Source organism: Tachyglossus aculeatus, chromosome 10, assembly GCF_015852505.1.
Source record: "Tachyglossus aculeatus isolate mTacAcu1 chromosome 10, mTacAcu1.pri, whole genome shotgun sequence".
NCBI lineage: Eukaryota > Metazoa > Chordata > Mammalia > Monotremata > Tachyglossidae > Tachyglossus > Tachyglossus aculeatus.
The window spans coordinates 56,781,726-56,802,440 of NC_052075.1; the positions used below are offsets into that span (position 1 = coordinate 56,781,726).

General features: G+C 50.7%; 1 protein-coding gene across 1 annotated transcript in view; it reads right to left on the minus strand.

Annotated features, from left to right (window-relative positions):
• The window catches only part of CSAD (cysteine sulfinic acid decarboxylase), a 30,524-nt gene extending 10,217 nt beyond the window's left edge, over positions 1 to 20,307 (minus strand). The window contains exons 1-11 of the mRNA XM_038752482.1: positions 20,240 to 20,307; positions 14,862 to 14,993; positions 14,649 to 14,775; positions 14,470 to 14,560; positions 14,222 to 14,331; positions 11,290 to 11,405; positions 8,246 to 8,325; positions 7,954 to 8,008; positions 4,026 to 4,142; positions 3,824 to 3,888; positions 2,573 to 2,654 (exon numbers count right to left, since the gene is read on the minus strand). Of these exons, the coding sequence (XP_038608410.1) occupies positions 2,573 to 2,654; positions 3,824 to 3,888; positions 4,026 to 4,142; positions 7,954 to 8,008; positions 8,246 to 8,325; positions 11,290 to 11,405; positions 14,222 to 14,331; positions 14,470 to 14,560; positions 14,649 to 14,775; positions 14,862 to 14,987 (969 nt within the window). The 5' untranslated portion in view covers positions 14,988 to 14,993; positions 20,240 to 20,307. The remainder of the gene's footprint in view (positions 1 to 2,572; positions 2,655 to 3,823; positions 3,889 to 4,025; positions 4,143 to 7,953; positions 8,009 to 8,245; positions 8,326 to 11,289; positions 11,406 to 14,221; positions 14,332 to 14,469; positions 14,561 to 14,648; positions 14,776 to 14,861; positions 14,994 to 20,239) is intronic.
• Between the last annotated feature and the right edge of the window lie 408 nt (positions 20,308 to 20,715).

The window sequence follows — 20,715 nt, forward strand, 5'->3', positions numbered from 1 at the left end:
TTATGTACATATGTGTCATGTAATTTTATCTGTGTGCATTTATTTATTTATCAGTAAGTGCTCAATAAATACCAAAGCACTTCTGTACATATGTGTAATGTTATTTTATTTATGTGCATTTATGTATTTATCAGTAAGTGCTCAATAAATACCAAAACACTTATGTACATATGTGTAATGTAATTTTATTTATGTGCATTTATGTATTTATCAGTAAGTGCTCAATAAATACCAAAGCACTTATGTACATATGTGTAATGTAATTTTATCTGTCTACATTTATTTATTTATCAGTAAGTGCTCAATCAATACCAAAGCACTTCTGTACATATGTGTAATGTAATTTTATTTATGTGCATTTATGTATTTATCAGTAAGTGCTCAATAAATACCAAAGCACTTCTGTACATATGTGTAATGTAATTTTATCTATCTGCATTTATTTATCAGTAAGTGCTCAATAAATACCAAAGCACTTATGTACAAATGTGTAATGTAATTTTATCTGTCTGCGTTTATGTATTTATCAGTAAGTGCTCAATAAATACCAAAGCACTTCTGTACATATGTGTAGTGTAATTTTATTTATTTGTATTGTTGTCTGTCTTTCCCCCTTAGACTGTGAGCTTACTGTGGGCAGGGAATGTGACTGTTTATTGTTCTACTGGACTTTCCCAAGTGCTTAGTAACAGTCCTCTGCACATAGTAAGAGCTCAATAAATACGATTGAATGAATAATAATAATGATGATGATGATGGCATTTATTAAGCGCATACTATGTACAAAGCACTGTTCTAAGCGCCGGGGAGGTTACAAGGTGATCAGGTCATCCCACGGGGGGCTCACGGTCTTCATCCCCATTTGACAGATGAGGGAACTGAGGCCCAGAGAAAGGAAGCGACTTGCCCAGAGTCACGCAGTGGACTGGGGTAGTAATAATAATAATAATGATGGCATCTGTTAAGCACTTACTATGTGCAAAGCACTGTTCTAAGTGCTGGGGGGGATACAAGGTGATCAAGTTGTCCCACGGGGGGCTCACAGTCTTAATCCCCATTTTTACAGATGAGGTAACCGAGGCTCAGAGAAGTTAAGTGATGTGAGCCCATGACCTCTGACTCCAAAGCCGGTGCTCTTTCCACTGAGCCGCGTGAGTAAATGAAATAATAATAATAATAATGATGGCATTTATTAAGCGCTTACTATGTGCCAAGCACTGTTCTAAGCGCTGGGGAGGTTACAAGGTGATCAGGTTGCCCTACAGGGGGCTCGCAGAGTCTTAATCCCCATTTTCCAGATGAGGGAACTGAGGCCCAGAGAAGTGAAGTGACTTGCCCAAAGTCACCCAGCTGATGATTGGCAGAGCCGGGATTTGAACACAGTTGAATAAATGAATCCCTCGGGCTCCCACGACAGGGATGCACGAAGTAGTGAGTGACGGGTTGGGCCAGGCCAGGGTGGACCACCTTCTCGACTGTGAGCCCGCTGTTGGGTAGGGACCGTCTCTAGATGTTGCCAACTGGGACTTCCCAAGCGCTTAGTACAGTGCTCTGCACACAGTAATCAATCAATCAATCAATCAATCGTATTTATTGAGCACTTACTGTGTGCAGAGCACTGGACTAAGCGCTTGGGAAGTCCAAGTTGGCAACATCTAGAGACGGTCCCTACCCAACAGTGGGCTCACAGTCTAGAAGGGGGAGACAGACAACAAAACAAAACACACTAACAAAATAAAATAATTAGAATAAATATGTACAAATAAAATAAATAAATAAATAGAGCAATAAATACATACAAACATATATACAGGTGCTGTGGGGAGGGGAAGGAGGCAAGGCAGGGGGGGATAGGGAGGGAGAGGACGGGGAGAGGAAGGAAGGGGCTCAGTCTTTAGTTAATATGTACAAGATTATATCAATCAATCAATCAATCAATTGTATTTATTGAGCGCTTACTTTGTGCAGAGCACTGTATTAAGCACTTGGGAAGTCCAAGTTGGCAACATATAGAGACAGTCCCTACCCAACAGTGGGCTCACAGTCTAAAAGAGGGAGACAGAGAACAGAACCAAACATACTAACAAAATAGAATATATAGAATAGATATGAACAGGTAAAATAAATAGAGTAATAAATCTGTACAAACATATATCCATATATACAGGTGCTGTGGGGAAGGGAAGGAGGTAAGATGGGGGGATGGAGAGGGAGACGAGGGGGAAAGGAAGGAAGGGGCTCAGTCTGGGAAGGCCTCCTGGAGGAGGTGAGCTCTCAGTAGAGCCTTGAAGTGCTCAATAAAGATGATTGATTGATTGATAGATTGATTGAAGTGTGAGCCCACTGTTGGGTAGGGACTATCTCTATATGTTGCCAACTTGTCCTTCCCAAGCACTTAGTACAGTGCTCTGCACACAGTAAGTGCTCAATAAATACGATTGATTGATTGATTGATTGATTGATTGTTTGATTGATTGATTGAAGGGGACGGGCAGTGGGGTGTGAGGGGTTGGACAGAGGGAGACAGGTGAGGCGGGGGGGAGTGAGGGGCTGGGGCTGGACCAGCACTCACAGAGGAGTCCTGCAGCAGGAGGGCAGAGCACTGGAGCCCCGTCATCAGCAGCTTGTGCGGGTTCCAGGCCACCGAGTCAGCCCTGGGGACACAGAGGGCACGGGAGGGGGAAGCGGCAATCAATCAATCAATCAATCAATCAATCAATCGTATTTATTGAGCGCTTACTGTGTGCAGAGCACTGGACTAAGCGCTTGGAAAGCACAAGCTGGCAACATCTAGAGGCAGTCCCTACCCAACAGTGGGCTCACAGTCTGCCCAGTCCCCCCTGGGAGGCCCTGGGGGTCACCTCTCTGGGCCTCAGTTCCCCCATCTGGAAAATGGGGACGAAGCCCGTGAGCCCCCCGTGGGACAACCTCATCACCTTGTAGCCTCCCCAGCGCTTACAACAGGGCTTTGCACATCGTAAGTGCTTAATAAATGCCATTATTACTATTATTATTATTAGAAGGGGGAGATGGATGACAAAATAAAACATGTGGATGGGTGTCAAGTCGTCAGAACAAATGATTGTTCTATTTATTTTGCTAATGCTGTGCATCTAGCAGCGTGGCTCAGTGGAAAGAGCCCGGCCTTTGGAGTCGGAGGTCATGAGTTCAAATCCCGGCCCCACCAATGGTCAGCCATGTGACTTTGGGCAAGTCGCTTCACTTCTCTGGGCCTCAGTTCCCTCATCTGGAAAATGGGGATGAAGACTGGGAGCCCCACATGGGACAACCTGATTACCTGGTAACCGCCGCAGCGCTTAGAACGGCACTTTGCACATAGGAAGCGCTTAACAAATGCCATTATTATTATTATTGCTAGCCCTGGGGCAGCCCCTGCCTCATCCCTCCCAAGTCCCACCAGCCTCCACCTCCTCCCCTCAAGCCCCCAGTAAACCTCTTTTTTCTCCATCTTTTCTCCCCAGTCCCGGCTCCTCTCAGCATCCCCCTGGGCCTCACCCCACAACCCCAGCCAACTGTTGGGTAGGGACCGTCTCGGTATATTGCCAACTTGGACTTCCCAAGCGCTTAGTACAGCGCCCTGCCCACAGTAAGCGCTTAATAAATATGATCGATTGATTGATTTTCTGCTTCAGCCCCTACACCGGGCATCCAAGCTCACCTTCCCCTTGGCATCCCTCCCCGGGTCCGGGCCCTGGGACTGATTGGCAGAGTCCACCGCAGCCAGGCCGGGGTCCGGTGACCCCCGCCCGCTCACCGGCCCACCCCCAGCCCCCCGTCCCGCCAAGCCTGGGGCCTCGACCACCTCTCGATCCCGTCCAGGAGGTACCGGTGGCCCTGGGAAAGCAGGACGCTGCCGCCCCACGCTGCCTGTTGGGAAGGGGGAGAGAGGGGCACGGTTGGTATGGCAGGCCTGGCCTCTCTGGGGGCATCCCCGGTGCCCTCCGCCACGTCCCACCAGCACACCCCCATCCCCACGGACCTCCCCGGGACCCCCGGACACTCACATCGACGTGCAGCCATAGCCCGTGGCGTCGGCACACGTCGGCGATGGGCGGCAGCGGGTCGAAGGCACCCAGGACGGTGGTTCCACAGGTGGCACAGACGAAAAATGGCACCATGCCCTGGAGAGAAGGCGGGGGGCGTGAAAATCTGGGGGGCCCCATTAGACGTGGTGCTCACCGTCTAAGCACGAGGTACTTTAATCCCCATTTACCAATAAGGGAACTGAGGCCTAGGGAAGTGAGGTGACTTGGCCCCCCGTCACCCGGTGGGCGAGAGGCAGAGTCGGGATTAGAACCCGGGTCCTCTGGCTCCACTAGGCCACGCTGCTTCTGCGACAAAGGCATGTCGTTCATTCAATCGTCCAACAGTCATTCAATCGTTCAAACGGTGCTTTGCACATAATCATAATAATGTTATTATTTATCTAGATGTGGAAAAAAACCAGTTTTAGAGCTGCTTAGAAGAAAGGTGGTATATATAATCAATCAATCGTCCAACAGTCATTCAATCATTCAAACAGTGCTTTGCACGTAATCATAATAATGTTATTATTTATCTAGACATGGAAAAAAAACAGTTTTAGAGCTGCTTAGAAGAAAGGTGGTATATATAATCAATCAATCGTCCAACAGTCATTCAATCATTCAAACAGTGCTTTGCACGTAATCATAATAAAGTTATTATTTACCTAGACGTGGAAAAAAAAACAGTTTTGGAGCTGCTTAGAAGAAAGGTGGTATATATAATCAATCAGTCAATCAATCGTATTTATTGAGTGCTTACTGTATGCACAGCACTGTACTAAGCGCTTGGGAAGTCCAAGTTGGCAACATATAGAGACGGTCCCTACCCAACAGTGGGATCACAGTCTAAAAGGGGGAGACAGAGAACAAAACCAAACATACTAACAAAATAAGATAGAATAGATATGTACAAGTAAAATAAAATAAATAAAATAAAATAAAATAAAAAATTTGTGATACTTGGAGAAAATTCTGGTAAGTTCTGCTGCATTTATTGTTAGTATCCTTCGCATTTCAGGGGCAACTCTTGAAGCTCTTTCTGCATTTGGTCCATTTAGATTTAGAAAGAAGCAACATTTCTGAATTAAATGTAGCATTGCTGTTGTGTTTCATTTGATAATAGATTACTATTGCTCTATTTATTTATTTTACTTGTACATATTTATTCTACTTATTTTATTTTGTTAATATGTTGTTTTGTTCTCTGTCTCCCCCGTCTACACTGTGAGCCCACTGTTGGGTAGGGACTGTCTCTAGATGTTGCCAACTTGTACTTCTCAAGCGCTTAGTACAGTGTTCTGCACACAGTAAGCGCTCAATAAATACGATTGAATGAATGAATGAATTTTGGTATTTGTTAAGCGCTTACTATGTGCCAAGCACTGTTCTAAGCACTGGGGAGGATACAAGGTGATCAGGTTGTCCCATGTGGGGCTCACAATCAATCCCCATTTGACAGATGAGGGAACTGAGGCACAGAGAAGTGAAGTGACTAGCCCAAAGTCACACAGCTGACAAGCGGCGGAGCTGGGATTTGAACCCAGGACCTCTGACTCCAGAGCCCGGGCTCTTTCCACGGAGCCACGCTGCTTCCCATAGTAAGCGCTTAATAAATGCCATGATTATTATTATTAGAAGGGGGAGATGGATGACAAAACAAAACATGTGGACGGGTGTCAAGTCGTCAGAACAAATAGAAATAAAGCTCGATGCACATCATTAACAAAATAAATAGAATAGTAAATATGGACAAGTAAACTAAATAGAGTTTAGTTTAGATATGTAATACTTGTACATATCTATTCTATTTATTTTATTTTGTTAGTATGTTTGGTTTTGTTCTCTGTCTCCCCCTTTTAGACTGTGAGCCCACTGTTGGGTTGGGACTGTCTCTATATGTTGCCAACTTGGACTTCCCAAGCGCTTAGTACAGTGCTCTGCACACAGTAAGTGCTCAATAAATACGATTGATGATGATGATGATGATGATAAATCTGTACAAACATTCTAGACTGCGAGCCCGCCGTTGGGTAGGGACCGTCTCTATATGTTGCCAATTTGTACTTCCCAAGTGCTTAGTACAGTGCTCTGCACACAGTAAGTGCTCAATAAATATGACTGAATGAATGAATGAATATAAATCACCCCCTTCTAGACTGTGAGCCCGCCGTTGGGTAGGGACCGTCTCTAGATGTTGCCAATTTGTACTTCCCAAGCGCTTAGTACAGTGCTCTGCACACAGTAAGCGCTCAATAAATATGATTGAATGAATAAACAGGTGCTGTGGGGAGGGGAAGGAGGGAGGGCGGGGGGGGAGGGGGCGGAGGAGAGGAAAAAGGGGGCTCAGAAAGAGCCAGAAACACTGAGACACGGAAAGAGAGAGACTGGATATGTATGTGCCTGTGTAAATCAGGGAAGACTTCCAGAAGGAGGTGGTCTGGAACCGTAATGGTCAGGAGCAGGGAAGGCTGGCCGGAGGAAGGGAGAGACTATTTGCAGCGTGGCTCAGTGGAAAGAGCCCGGGCTTGGGAGTCAGAGGTCATGGGTTCTAATCCCGGCTCCGCCAACTGTCAGTTGGGTGACTTTGGGCAAGTCACTTCACTTCTCTGGGCCTCAGTGACCTCATCTGGAAAATGGGAATTAAGACTGTGAGCCCCCCGTGGGACAACCTAATCACCGTGAGCCCACTGTTGGGTAGGGACTGTCTCTATATGTTGCCAACTTGTACTTCCCAAGCGCTTAGTCCAGTGCTCTGCACACAGTAAGCGCTCAATAAATACGATTGATTGATTGATTGATTGTATCCTCCCCAGTGCGTAGAACAGTGCTTGGCACATAGGAAGCGCTTAACAAATACCATCATTATTATTATTAAGGGAGAGACTATTCGCGCGTGGCTCAGTGGAAACAAATACCATTATTATTGTTATTAGAGAAGCAGCATGGCTCAATGGAAAGAGCCCGGGCTTGGGAGTCAGAGGTCATGGGTTCAAATCCCGGCTCTGCCAACGGTCAGTTGGGTGACTTTGGGCAAGTCACTTGACTTCTCTGGGCCTCAGTGACCTCATCTGTAAAATGGGAATTAAGACTGTGAGCCCCCTGTGGGACAACCTAATCACCTTGTATCCTCCCCAGCGCTTAGAACAGTGCTTGGCACATAGTAAGCGCTTAACAAATACCATCATTATTATTATTAAGGGAGAGACTATTTGCAGTGTGGCTCAGTGGAAACAAATACCATTATTATTATTATTAGAGAAGCAGCATGGCTCAATGGAAAGAGCCCGGGCTTGGGAGTCAGAGGTCATGGGTTCAAATCCTGGCTCCGCCAACAGTCGGGTGACTTTGGACAAGTCACTTGACTTCTCTGGGCCTCAGTGACCTCATCTGGAAAATGGGAATTAAGACTGTGAGCCCCCCCGGGAACACCTAATCACCTTGTATCCTCCCCAGTGCTTAGAACAGTGCTTGGCACATAGTAAGCACTTACCAAATACCATCATTAGTATTATTAAGGGAGAGACTATTCGCAGCGTGGCTCAGTGGAAAGAGCCCCGGGCTTGGGAGTCAGAGGTCACGGGTTCAAATCCCGGCTCCGCCAACTGTCAGCTGGGTGACTTTGGGCAAGTCACTTGACTTATCTGGGCCGTTGGGTGACTTTGGGCAAGTCACTTTACTTCTCTGGGCCTCAGTGACCTCATCTGGAAAATGGGAATTAAGACTGTGGGCCCTACGTGGGACCACCTAAGCACCTTGTATCCTCCCCAGCGCTTAGAACAGTGCTTTGCACATAGTAAGCGCTTAATAAATGCTATTATTATTATTATTACTCCCAGGAAGGAGGAGACGGACTCAGAGGGAGGAGAGGGAAGCTGGGCTGGAGAAGAGGAGGCCAAGTGGGGCTCACCTCGGCCTCTGCCTGCTCAATCTGCTTCTCCAGCTCCTCCGGGATCATCTTCCCCCTAAGAAGGAGATTTGGGTTGGACGAGGAAGGGGCGGGAAGGGACTGGAGGCCGGGAAAGGGCTCAGGGAATTGGGAAGGAGAAGGGGCAGCAGGATGGGGATGGGGAAGGGGATCTGGGGCCTTCCCCGTTGGGAAGAGTGAGGGTGGGAGGGAGGAAGGTGGCCCAGGGTGGCGTCCCCCTAGTAGCAGGCCCCGTGGACTGTTTGGCCGCCCACTCCAGGGCCCGGGTCCTTACCTCTCGTCAGCCTTGACCAGCCGGACGCTGTCGGTGCCCAGGCCCAGGAAAGCCGCCCCTTTCTGGATGGAATAGTGGCTCTGGGGGAGACCGGGAGAGGGATGGGATGGGAGGGCAGCGGAGCCTGAACGATGTTGGGAAGGCCGCGCCATGCCTCGGCTAGTACTTTTAGACTGTGAGCCCACTGTTGGGTAGGGACTGTCTCTATATGTTGCCAACTTGGACTTCCCAAGCGCTTAGTACAGTGCTCTGCACACAGTAAGCGCTCAATAAATATGATTGATTGCTTGATTACTGCCGCAACACGTGGGACGGGGACTGTGGCCCACTTCATTTCATAATAATAATAATGATTGCATTTGTTTAGCGCTTACTATGCGCAAAGCACTATTCTAAGCGCTGGGGGAGATACAAGGTGATCAGGTTGTCCCCCTTGGGGCTCCCGGTCTTCATCCCCATTTTACAGGTGAGGGAACTGAGGCCCGGAGAAGTGAAGTGACTTGCCCAAGGTCACACAGCACATCCCTATCTGTCAGGGAAGCAGCGTGGCTCAGTGGAAAGAGCCCAGGCTTGGGAATCAGAGGTCATGGGTTCAAATCCCGGCTCCGCCACTTGTCAGCTGGGTGACTTTGAGCAAGGCACTTCACTTCTCTGGGGGATTAAGGCTGGGAGCCCCACGGGGGACAACTTGATTACCTTGTATCTACCCCAGCGCTTAGAATGGTGCTTGGCACATAGTAAGCGCTTAATAAATGCCATCAAAAAAAAAAGTCACTTCCCTTCTCTGGGCCTCAGTGACCTCATCTGGAAAATGGGGATTAAGACTGTGAGCCTCCCGTGGGACCACCTGATCACCTTATAACCTGAACAATGCTTTGCACATAGTAAGTGCTTAGTAAATGCCATCATTATTATTATTTATTTATTTGTATTGATGTCTGCCTCCCCCCCTCCAGACTGTATGCTCGTTGTGGGTAAGGAATGTCACTGTTTATTGTCCCAAGTGCTTAGTCCAGTGCTCTGCACACAGTAAGTGCTCAATAAATACGATTGACTGATTGCTCTGCACACAGTAAGCGCTCAATAAATACAATCCTATGAGTTGATTGAGGCTGGGGTTGGGGGGCAGTAGGCTGAGGAGGTGGGAGGGAGAGGGGACAAGAGCCTAGGCTCGGGAATCAGAGGTTATGGGTTCTAATCCTGCCTCTGCCACGCATCAGCTGGGTGACTTTGGGCAAATCACTTCACTTCTCTGGGCCTCAGTTCCCTCATCTGGAAAATGGGGATGAACAGGTGGGACAACCTGATCACCTGAGAAGCAGCGTGGCTCAGTGGAAAAGAGCCCAGGCTTTGGAGTCAGAGGTCACGGGTTCAAATCCTGGCTCTGCCAACTGTCAGCTGGGTGACTTTGGGCAAGTCACTTCACTTCTCTGTGCCTCAGTTACCTCATCTGTAAAATGGGGATTAGGACTGTGAGCCCCCTGTGGGACAACCTGATCACCTTGTAACCTCCCCAGCACTTAGAACAGTGCTTTGCACATAGTAAGCGCTTAATAAATGCCATTATTATTATTATTATTATCACCTTGTATCCCTGCCAGTGCTTAGAAAAGCACTTGCGTGGCTCAATTGGGTTTTATTCTACTTGTACATATTTATTCTATTTATTTTATTTTGTTAATATGTTTTGTTTTGTTCTCTGTCTCCCCCTTCTAGACCGTGAACCCGCTGTTGGGTAGGGACCGTCTCTAGATGTTGCCAACTTGGACTTCCCAAGCGTTTAGTCCAGTGCTCTGCACACAGTAAGCGCTCAATCAATACGACTGGATGAATGAATGAATGAAAGAGCCCGGGCTTGGGAGTCAGAGGGCACGGGTTCTAATTCCGTCTCTACCGCTTCTCAACGGTGTGACTTTGGGCAAGTCACCTCACTTCTCTGGGCCTCAGTGACCTCACCTGCAAAACGGGGATGAAAACTGTGAGCCCCACGTGGGACCACCCCAGCGCTTAGAACAGTGCTTGGCACATAGTAAGCGCCTAACAAATCATAATAATAATAATAATAATAATGTTGGCATTTGTTAAGCGCTTACTATGTGCAAAGCACTGTTCTAAGCGCTGGGGGGGATACAAAGTGATCAGGTTGTCCCCTGTGGGGTTCACAGTCTTAATCCCCATTTTACAGATGAGGTAACTGAGGCTCAGAGAAGTTAAGTGACTTGCCCAAGGTCACACAGCAGACAAGTGGCGGAGCCGGGATTCGAACCCATGACCTCTGATTCCAAAGCCCGGGCTCTTTCCACTGAGCCACGCTGCTTCTCATTATTATTATTATGGTTATTCCAGGGTGGGGGGGAAATCTGTCTGGGGGACACTGAGGAGTTAGGGGTGTCTGGAGCTGCTCCCAGGGCTGGGCCCGTCTCTAGATGTTGCCAACTTGGCCTTCCCAAGCGTTTAGTCCAGTGCTCTGCACGCGGTAAGCGCTCAATCAATCATCATCATCATCATCATCAATCGTATTTATTGAGCGCTTACTATGGGCAGAGCACTGTACTAAGCGCTTGGGAAGTACAAATTGGCAACATCTGGAGACAGTCCCTACCCAACAGTGGGCTCACAGTCTAAAAGGGGGAGACAGAGAACAAAACCAAACATACTAACAAAATAAATAGAATAGATATGTACAAATAAAATAAATAAATAGAGTAATAAATATGTACAAACATATATACATATATGCAGGTGCTGTGGGGAAGGGAAGGAGGTAAGATGGGGGGGATGGAGAGGGGGACGAGGGGGAAAGGAAGGAAGGGGCTCAGTCTGGGAAGGCCTCCTGGAGGAGGTGAGCTCTCAGCAGGGCCTTGAAGGGAGGAAGAGAGCGAGCTTGGCGGATGGGCAGAGGGATTGGGGGCATTCCAGGCCCGGGAGGGCATTCCAGGCCCAATCAATCCGATTGAATGATTGACTGAATGGGGTGGGGGGGGTCCACCCGGGGGTCCATCCATCCATCCCTCCCTCCCACCGCCCCCGGCCTCCTTCCGCACCTCTTGGGACGTGAAGAGCGCCAGGGCTGGCAGTGCCCGCATGCCCCGCTCCTTGCAGTCCGGGAAGCGTCGATACCGGGCCAGGTTGAGGGCGTACATGTTGGAGATGGAGCCCCCTGCGAGGGGCGCACATCAGGGGCCTGACCTTTGACCCCCACGACCCCATAGACTCTATTTATTTATTTATTTATTTATTTATTTATTTATTTATTTTACTTGTACCTACCTATTCTATTGATTTCATTTTGTTAGTAGGTTTGGTTTTGTTCTCTGTCTCCCCCTTTTAGATTGTGAGCCCACCGTTGGGTAGGGACCGTCTCTAGATGTTGCCAACTTGGACTTCCCAAGTGCTTAGTACAGTGCTCTGCGCACAGTAAGCGCTCAATAAATACGATTGATGATAGACCGCAGGAGCCATAGGGGCCCACCCAACCCCCTCCTCGCCTCCAGCCTGTCTAGTGTTATGGTTATGTAGTGCTAAAGCGCTTAGTACAGTGCTTTGCACGCAGTACGCGCTGCGCTAAGTGCTTAGTACGGTGCCTTGCACACCGTAAGCGCTTAGTAACAGTGCCAAGCGCTTAGTGCAGTGCTTTGCACGCAGTAAGCGCTGCGCTAAGTGCTTAGTATTCATTCATTCAATCGTATTTATTGAGCGCTTATTGTGTGCAGAGCACTGTACTAAGCGCTTGTACAGTGCTTTGCACTCATTAAGTGCTGTGCTAAGTGCTTAGTACAGTGCCTTGCACACAGCAAGCGCAGTGCTAAGCGCTTAGTAACAGTGCTAAGCGCTGAATGCAGTGCTTTGCACACTGTAAGCGCTGTTGGGTAGGGACCGTCTCTATATGTTGCCAAATTGTACTTCCCAAGCGCTTAGTACAGTGCTCTGCACACAGTAAGCGCTCAATAAATACGATTGAGTGAATGAATAATAATAATAATGTTGGTATTTGTTAAGCGCTTACTATGTGCAAAGCACTGTTCTAAGCGCTGGGATAGATACAAGGTAATCAGGTTGTCCCATGGGGGGCTCACAGTCTTCATCCCCATTTTACAGATGAGGGAACTGAGGCCCAGAGAAGTGAAGTGACTGAATGTTGGGTAGGGACCAGCTCTAGATGTGGCCGACTTGGACTTCCCAAGCGCTTAGTCCAGTGCTCTGCACCCAGTAAGCGCTCAATAAATACGATTGAACGAATGAATGAATGTTGGGTAGGGACCGGCTCTAGGTGTGGCCGGCTTGGACTTCCCAAGCGCTTAGTCCGGTGCTCTGCACCCAGTAAGTGCTCAATAAATGCGATTGAATGAATGAATGAATGTTGGATAGGGATCGGCTCTAGATGTGGCCGACTTGGACTTCCCAAGCGCTTAGTCCAGTGCTCTGCACCCAGTAAGCGCTCAATAAATACGATTGAACGAATGAATGAATGTTGGGTAGGGAGTGGCTCTAGATGTGGCCGACTTGGACTTCCTAAGCGCTTAGTCCGGTGCTCTGCACCCAGTAAGCGCTCAATAAATACGATTGAATGAATGAATGAATGTTGGGTAGGGACCGGCTCTAGGCGTGGCCGACTTGGACTTCCCAAGCGCTTAGTCCAGTGCTCTGCACCCAGTAAGCGCTCAATAAATACGATTGAACGAATGAATGAATGTTGGTTAGGGACCGGCTCTAGGTGTGGCCGGCTTGGACTTCCCAAGCGCTTAGTCCAGTGCCCTGCACCCAGTAAGCGCTCAATAAATACGATTGAATGAATGAATGAATGTTGGGTAGGGATCGGCTCTAGGTGTGGCTGACTTGGACTTCCCAAGCGCTTAGTCCGGTGCTCTGCACACAGGAAGCGCTCAATAAATACGATTGAATGAATGAATGAATGTTGGATAGGGATCAGCTCTAGATGTGGCTGAATTGGAATTCCCAAGCGCTTAGTCCAGTGCTCTGCACCCAGTAAGCGCTCAATAAATACGATTGAACGAATGAATGAATGTTGGGTAGGGACCGGCTCTAGGTGTGGCCGACTTGGATTTCCCAAGCGCTTAGTCCGGTGCTCTGCACCCAGTAAGCACTCAATAAATACGATTGAATGAATGAATGAATGAATGTTGGATAGGGATCAGCTCTAGATGTGGCTGAATTGGAATTCCCAAGCGCTTAGTCCAGTGCTCTGCACCCAGTAAGCGCTCAATAAATACGATTGAACGAATGAATGAATGTTGGGTAGGGACCGGCTCTAGGTGTGGCCGACTTGGACTTCCCAAGCGCTTAGTCCGGTGCTCTGCACACAGGAAGCGCTCAATAAATATGATTGAACGAATGGATGAATGTGGGTAGGGACCGGCTCTAGATGTGGCCGACTTGGACTTCCCAAGTGTGTAGTCCGGTGCTCTGCACACAGTAAGTGCTCAATAAATACGATTGAACGAATGAATGAATGTTGGGTAGGGACCGGCTCTAGGTGTGGCCGGCTTGGACTTCCCAAGCGCTTAGTCCAGTGCCCTGCACCCAGTAAGCGCTCAATAAATACGATTGAATGAATGAATGAATGTTGGATAGGGATCAGCTCTAGATGTGGCTGAATTGGACTTCCCAAGTGCTTAGTCCAGTGCTCTGCACCCAGTAAGTGCTCAATAAATGCGATTGAACGAATCAATGAATGAATGAATGTTGGGTAGGGACCGGCTCTAGATGTGGCCAACTTGGACTTCCCAAGCGCTTAGTCCGGTGCTCTGCACCCAGTAAGCGCTCAATAAATACGATTGAATGAATGGATGAATGTGGGTAGGGACCGGCTCTAGATGTGGCCGACTTGGACTTCCCAAGCGTGTAGTCCGGTGCTCTGCACCCAGTAGGCGCTCAATAAATACGATTGATTGATTGATTGATTGATTGCTCCGTGCCCAGTAAGCGCTCAATCAATGCGACCGAATGAAGGAATACCGGGACAGAAGACCCCTCCCCCGGAGTTCGTCCATCCCACCAACGACCGCAGCTTCTGCAGAACGGCCTCCTCCATCAGCACGAAAACGGGGGCCACCTCATAGGTGTATCTGCGGTGGGGGGGAGACGCCGGACATCAGGCGGAGGCCGGGACGGAGGGGGAGGGGGGCAGGAGAAGCCCCCCGCCCGCTTCGAGGGCACCCCCTCTCTCCCCACCCCGGAGCCCCCCGACCCCCCCGGGCCTTTACTGGCTGGTGTTGAGGGTCTCGGTGATGAAGCGTCCGGCCAAGGCGTGGGCGTCCAGTCCGGAGAAGAGCTGGTTGAAGAAGCGGGGGTGACCTGGGAGGGGACGAAGGCCGAAATGCAGCCGGGTGGGGTGCGGCCCCCCTCCCCAACCGGCCCCCCCGCCACCCACCCCGGGACGCACAGGTCTTGGGGCTGTAGCGGATGATGTCCCGGCATCGCTGGAGGATGCGCTGGTCGCCCTCCCCTTCGGGCCGCAAGTCCAAATCGAGCAGGCCTCGCAGCTCGGCGGGCTCCTTCCACTCGCAGACCTGCGGGGGCGAGGGCGCGGGGTGGATGGGGAGGACGCCGGGGGGGACAAGGGGAGGACGGGGCAGGGGGGCCCGGGGTCGCCCACCTTCTCCGAGGCGTCCGTCCCCCGGCGCACGGCCTCGTCCAGGAGGAGCTGCAGGACGGCCCGCAGCAGGGCCTCGTCCGCCGCGGGGTCTCCGTCCCGCCGCCGCGGGAGGGTGGGATCGGCCATCGGGAGCTGGGGGAGACGCCGTGAGACACCCCCCCTCCCCACCCACAACCAGAGACGCCCCCAGACCCCGACCTCTTCCCTTCTCATGCAGTCATTCGTTCGATCGGATTTATTGAGCGCTTACTGGGTGCGGAGCACTGGACTAAGCGCTTGGGAAGTCCAATCAATCAATCGTATTTATTGAGCGCTTACTGGGTGCGGAGCACTGGACTAAGCGCTTGGGAAGTCCAATCAATCAATCGTATTTATTGAGCGCTTACTGGGCGTGGAGCACCGGACTAAGCACTTGGGAAGTCCAAGTCGGCCAATCAATCATATTCATTGAGCACTTACTGTGTGCGGAGCACTGGACTAAGCGCTTGGGAAGTCCAAGTTGGCAACATGTAGAGACGGTCCCTACCCAACAGTGGGCTCACATTTCAATTGTATTTATTGAGGGCCTATGGTGTGCAGAGCACTGGACTAAGCGCTTGGGAAGTCCAATTAATCAATCGTATTTATTGAGTGCTTACTGTGTGCAGAGCACTGGACTAAGCACTTGGGAAGTCCAATCAATCAATCAATCAATCAATCGTATTTATTGAGCACTTACGGTGTGCAGAGCACTGGACTAAGCGCTTGGGAAGTCCAAGTTGGCAACGTATAGAGACAGTCCTTACCAAACAGTGGGCTCTCATTTCAATCGTATTTATTGAGCGCTTACGGTGTGCGGAGCACTGGGCTAAGCGCTTGGGAAGTCCAATCAATCAATCAATCAATCGTATTTATTGAGTGCTTACGGTGTGCAGAGCACTGGACTAAGCGCTTGGGAAGTCCAATCAATCAATCGTATTTATTGAGCGTTTATGGTGTGCAGAGCACTGGACTAAGCGCTTGGGAAGTCCAATCAATCAATCAATCAATCAATCGTATTTATTGAGTACTTACGGTGTGCAGAGCACTGGACTAAGCGCTTGGGAAGTCCAAGTTGGCAACGTGTAGAGACGGTCCCTACCCAACAGTGGGCTCACATTTCAATCGTATTTATTGAGCACTTAAGGTGTGCGGAGCACTGGACTAAGCACTTGGGAAGTCCAATCAATCAATCAATCAATCAATCGTATTTATTGAGCACTTACTGTGTGCAGAGCACTGGACTAAGCGCTTGGGAAGTCCAAGTTGGCAACGTATAGAGACAGTCCTTACCAAACAGTGGGCTCTCATTTCAATCGTATTTATTGAGCGCTTATGGTGTGCGGAGCACTGGGCTAAGCGCTTGGGAAGTCCAATCAATCAATCAATCAATCGTATTTATTGAGTGCTTATGGTGTGCAGAGCACTGGACTAAGCGCTTGGGAAGTCCAATCAATCAATCGTATTTATTGAGTGCTTACTGTGTGCAGATCACTGGACTAAGCGCTTGGGAAGTCCAATCAATCAATCAATCAATTGTATTTATTGAGTACTTACGGTGTGCTGAGCACTGGACTAAGCGCTTGGGAAGTCCAAGTTGGCAACGTGTAGAGACGGTCCCTACCCAACAGTGGGCTCACATTTCAATCGTATTTACTGAGTGCTTATGGTGTGCGGAGCACTGGACTAAGCGCTTGGGAAGTCCAATCAATCAATCAATCAATCAATCAATCAATCGTATTTATTGAGCGCTTACTATGTGTGGAGCACTGGACTAAGTGCTTGGGAAATCCAGGTTGGCAATGTATAGAGACGGTCCCTACCCAACAGTGGGCTCACATTTCAATCGTATTTATTGAGCACTTACGGTTTGCGGAGCACTGGACTAAGCGCTTGGGAAGTCCAAGTTGGCAACATCTAGAGACGGTCCCTACCCAACAGTGGGCTCACAGTCATTCATTCATTCAATCATATTTATTGAGCACTTACTGTGTGCAGAGCACTGGACTGAGCGCTCGGGAAGGACACATCAGCAACAGACAGAGACAGTCCCGGCCCAACAAGGGGCTCACAGTCTAGAAAGGGGAGACAGACCACAAAACAAAACAACGAGACAGGTGTCACACCTTCTAGACTGTGAGCCCACTGTTGGGTAGGGACCATCTCTAGATGTTGCCAACTTGGACTTCCCAAGCGCTCAGTCCAGTGCTCTGCACACAGTAAGTGCTCAATAAATATGATTGAATGAATGAATGACTGTGAGCCCACTGTTGGGTAGGGACCATCTCTAGATGTTGCCAACTTGGACTTCCCAAGCGCTTGGTCCAGTGCTCTGCACATAGTAAGCGCTCAATAAATACGATTGAATGAATGAATGAATGAATGAATGAATGAATGTGAGCCCACTGTTTGGTAGGGACCGTCTCTAGGTGTTGCCAACTTGTACTTCCCAAGCGCTTAGTACAGTGCTCTGCACACAGTAAGCGCTCAATAAATACGATTGAATGAACGAATGACTGTGAGCCCACTGTTGGGTAGGGACCGTCTCTAGATGTTGCCAACTTGGACTTCCCAAGCGCTTAGTCCAGTGCTCTGCACACAGTAAGCGCTCAATAAATACGATTGAATGAACGAATGAATATGAGCCCACTGTTGGGTAGGGACCGTCTCTAGATGTTGCCAACTTGGACTTCCCAAGCGCTTAGTACAGTGCTCTGCACACAGTAAGCGCTCAATAAATACGATTGAATGAATACCATCAGAATAAATCTACCTAGGTGTATTTAGAACCCACGACCTCTGACTCCCAAGTCCGGGCTCTTAAGTGCTTACTATGTGCCAAGCACTGTTCTAAGCAGTGGGGTAGCTAGGGTGACATAACTTGAAACAGTGCTTGGCACATAGTAAGCGCTTAATAAATGCCATTATTATTATTATTATTATTAACTTGGATCCATACCTAATCAGAGTAAACAATTCCCTGCAGGGCCCTTCCACCTCCCCTCCCAGTATTCCCAGCCCCTGTCTCCCCCTCCCAAAAGATCCCCACCCCTCCCAGGATTCCCAGACTCTGTACCTCCCCCCCACAAGACCCCCACCCTTCCCAGTAGCCCACTTTTGGGTAGGGACCGTCTCTAGATGTTGCCAACTTGGACTTCCCAAGCGCTTAGTACAGTGCTCTGCACACAGTAAGCGCTCAATAAATACGATTGACAATGACAGCAGTATTCCCAGCCCCGTCCCTCTCCCTCATGAGACCCCCCCATCCCCTCCCAGTATTCCCAGCCCCGTCTCCCCCTCCCAAAAGATTCCCACCCCTCCCAGGATTCCCAGACTCTGCACACACACCCCCATCAAGACCCCCCCCCCCCTTCCCAGTAGCCCGTTGTTGGGTAGGGACCGTCTCTATATGCTGCCAACATGTACTTCCCAAGCGCTTAGCACACACAGTAAGCGCTCAATAAATACGATTGACAATGACAACAGTATTCCCAGCCCTGTACCTCTCCCTCATGAGACCCCCCCCCACCCCTCCCAGTATTCCCAGCCCCTGTCTCCCCCTCCCAAAAGATTCCCACCCCTCCCAGGATTCCCAAACTCTGCACCTCCCCCCCACAAGATCCCCACCCTTCCCAGTAGCCCGTTGTTGGGTAGGGACCGTCTCTATATGCTGCCAACGTGTACTTCCCAAGCGCTTAGCACAGTGCTCTGCACACAGTAAGCGCTCAATAAATACGATTGACAATGACAGCAGTATTCCCAGCCCTGTCCCTCTCCCTCATGAGACCCCCCCCACCCCTCCCAGTATTCCCAGCCCCTGTCTCCCCCTCCCAAAAGATCCCCACCCCTCCCAGGATTCCCAGACTCTGCACCTCCCCTCCACAAGACCCCCACCCATCCCAGTCTTCCCAGCCCCCTCTCCTCAAGAGCCCCCCCACCCCTCCCAGTATTTCCAGCCCCTGACCCTCCCCCCCCATAAGGCCCCCATTCCTCCCAGGGGTCCCAGCCCCTGTCCATCCCCCTTTATGAGATTCCCCCCACCCTTCAGACCTTCAGAGTGTCCTCAGACTCTGTACCCCCCCCCAAGACCCCCACCCATCCCAGTCTTCCCAGCCCCATCCCTCTCCTCAAGAGACCCCCCCCACCCCTCCCAGTATTTCCAGCCCCTGGCCCTCCCCCCCCCAGCTATAAGGCCCCCATCCCTCCCAGGGGTCCCAGCCCCCGTCCATCCCCCTCTGTGAGACCCCCCACCCCCTTCAGAGTGTCCTCAGGCTCTGTACCCCCCCCCAGACCCCCACCCATCCCAGTCTTCCCAGCCCCCTCTCCTCAAGAGCCCCCCCACCCATCCCAATATTTCCAGCCCCTGACCCTCCCCGCCCCCATAAGGCCCCCATCCCTCCCAGGGGTCTCAGCCCCTGTCCATCCCCCTCTGTGAGACCCCCCACACTTCAGAGTGTCCTCAGACTCTGTATCCCCCCAACAGGACCCCCACCCATCCCAGTCTTCCCAGCCCCCTCCCGCTCTTCAAGAGCCCCCCCCCCACCCGTCCCAGTATTTCCAGCCCCTGACCCTCCCTGCCCCATAAGGCTCCCATCCCTCCCCGGGGTCCCAGCCCCTGTCCATCCCCCTCTGTGAGACCCCCCCACCCTTCAGAGTGTCCTCAGACTCTGTACCCCCCCAACAAGACCCCCACCAATCCCAGTCTTCCCAGCCCCCTCTCCTCAAGAGCCCCCCCACCCCTCCCAGTATTTCCAGCCCCTGACCCTCCCCGCCCCATAAGGCCCCCATCCCTCCCTGGGGTCCCAGCCCCTGTCCATCCCCCTCTATGAGACCCCCCCCACCCTTCAGAGTGTCCTCAGACTCTGTACCTCCCCTCCACAAGACCCCCACCCATCCCAGTCTTCCCAGCCCCATCCCTCTCCTCAAGAGACCCCCCACCCCTGCAGTATTTCCAGCCCCTGACCCTCCCCCCCATAAGGCCCCCATCCCTCCCAGGGGTCCCAGCCCCTGTCCATCCCCCTCTGTGAGACCCCCTCACCCTTCAGAGTGTCCTCAGGCTCTGTACCCCCCCCCCCAACAAGACCCCCACCCATCCCAATCTTCCCAGCCCCCTCTCCTCAAGAGCCCCCCCACCCCTCCCAGTATTTCCAGCCCCCGACCCTCCCCAGCTATAAGGCCCCCATCCCTCCCAGGGGTCCCAGCCCCTGTCCATCCCCTTCTATGAGACCCCCCACCCTTCAGAGTGTCCTCAGACTCTGCCCTTCCCCCTTAAAGGACCCCCCCATCCCTCCCAAGTTTTCCATCCCCTGTGCCCACCCTGCCAGTTTCCCCCGGCCCATCTGGGCAGGCGGGGCCCCTACCTCAGCAGGGTGGCAGAGCCAGGGCAGTGGGCAGCACCCAGGCCGGGGGCCCAAGTATAGATTGAGAGTCACATGGCCCCCAGTAGCCTATCTGGTCCCCCTTGGTAGCCAAGGGACTTATTGGGTTTGATTTAGAGGGCGGGGGATAAGTCTCTGGAAAAGCAAACCAGCCCTGGGGAGGAGGGAGGGGGGTAAAATTGGGGGCGGGGGGGAAATAAATACGGTTGATGATGATGATGATGACCCCTGGACACTGAGCCCCTTCATTCATTCATTCAATCGTATTCGTTGAGCGCTTGCTGTGTGCAGAGCACTGTGCTAAGCGCTTGGGAAGTACAAGTTGGCAACATATATATCAGAAGTCTATATCCCCCTCGTCCGCCTCTCCATCCCCCTCATCTTACCTCCTTCCCTTCGCCACAGCACCTGTATAGATGTATATATGTTTGGACGTATTTATTACTCTATTTATTTTC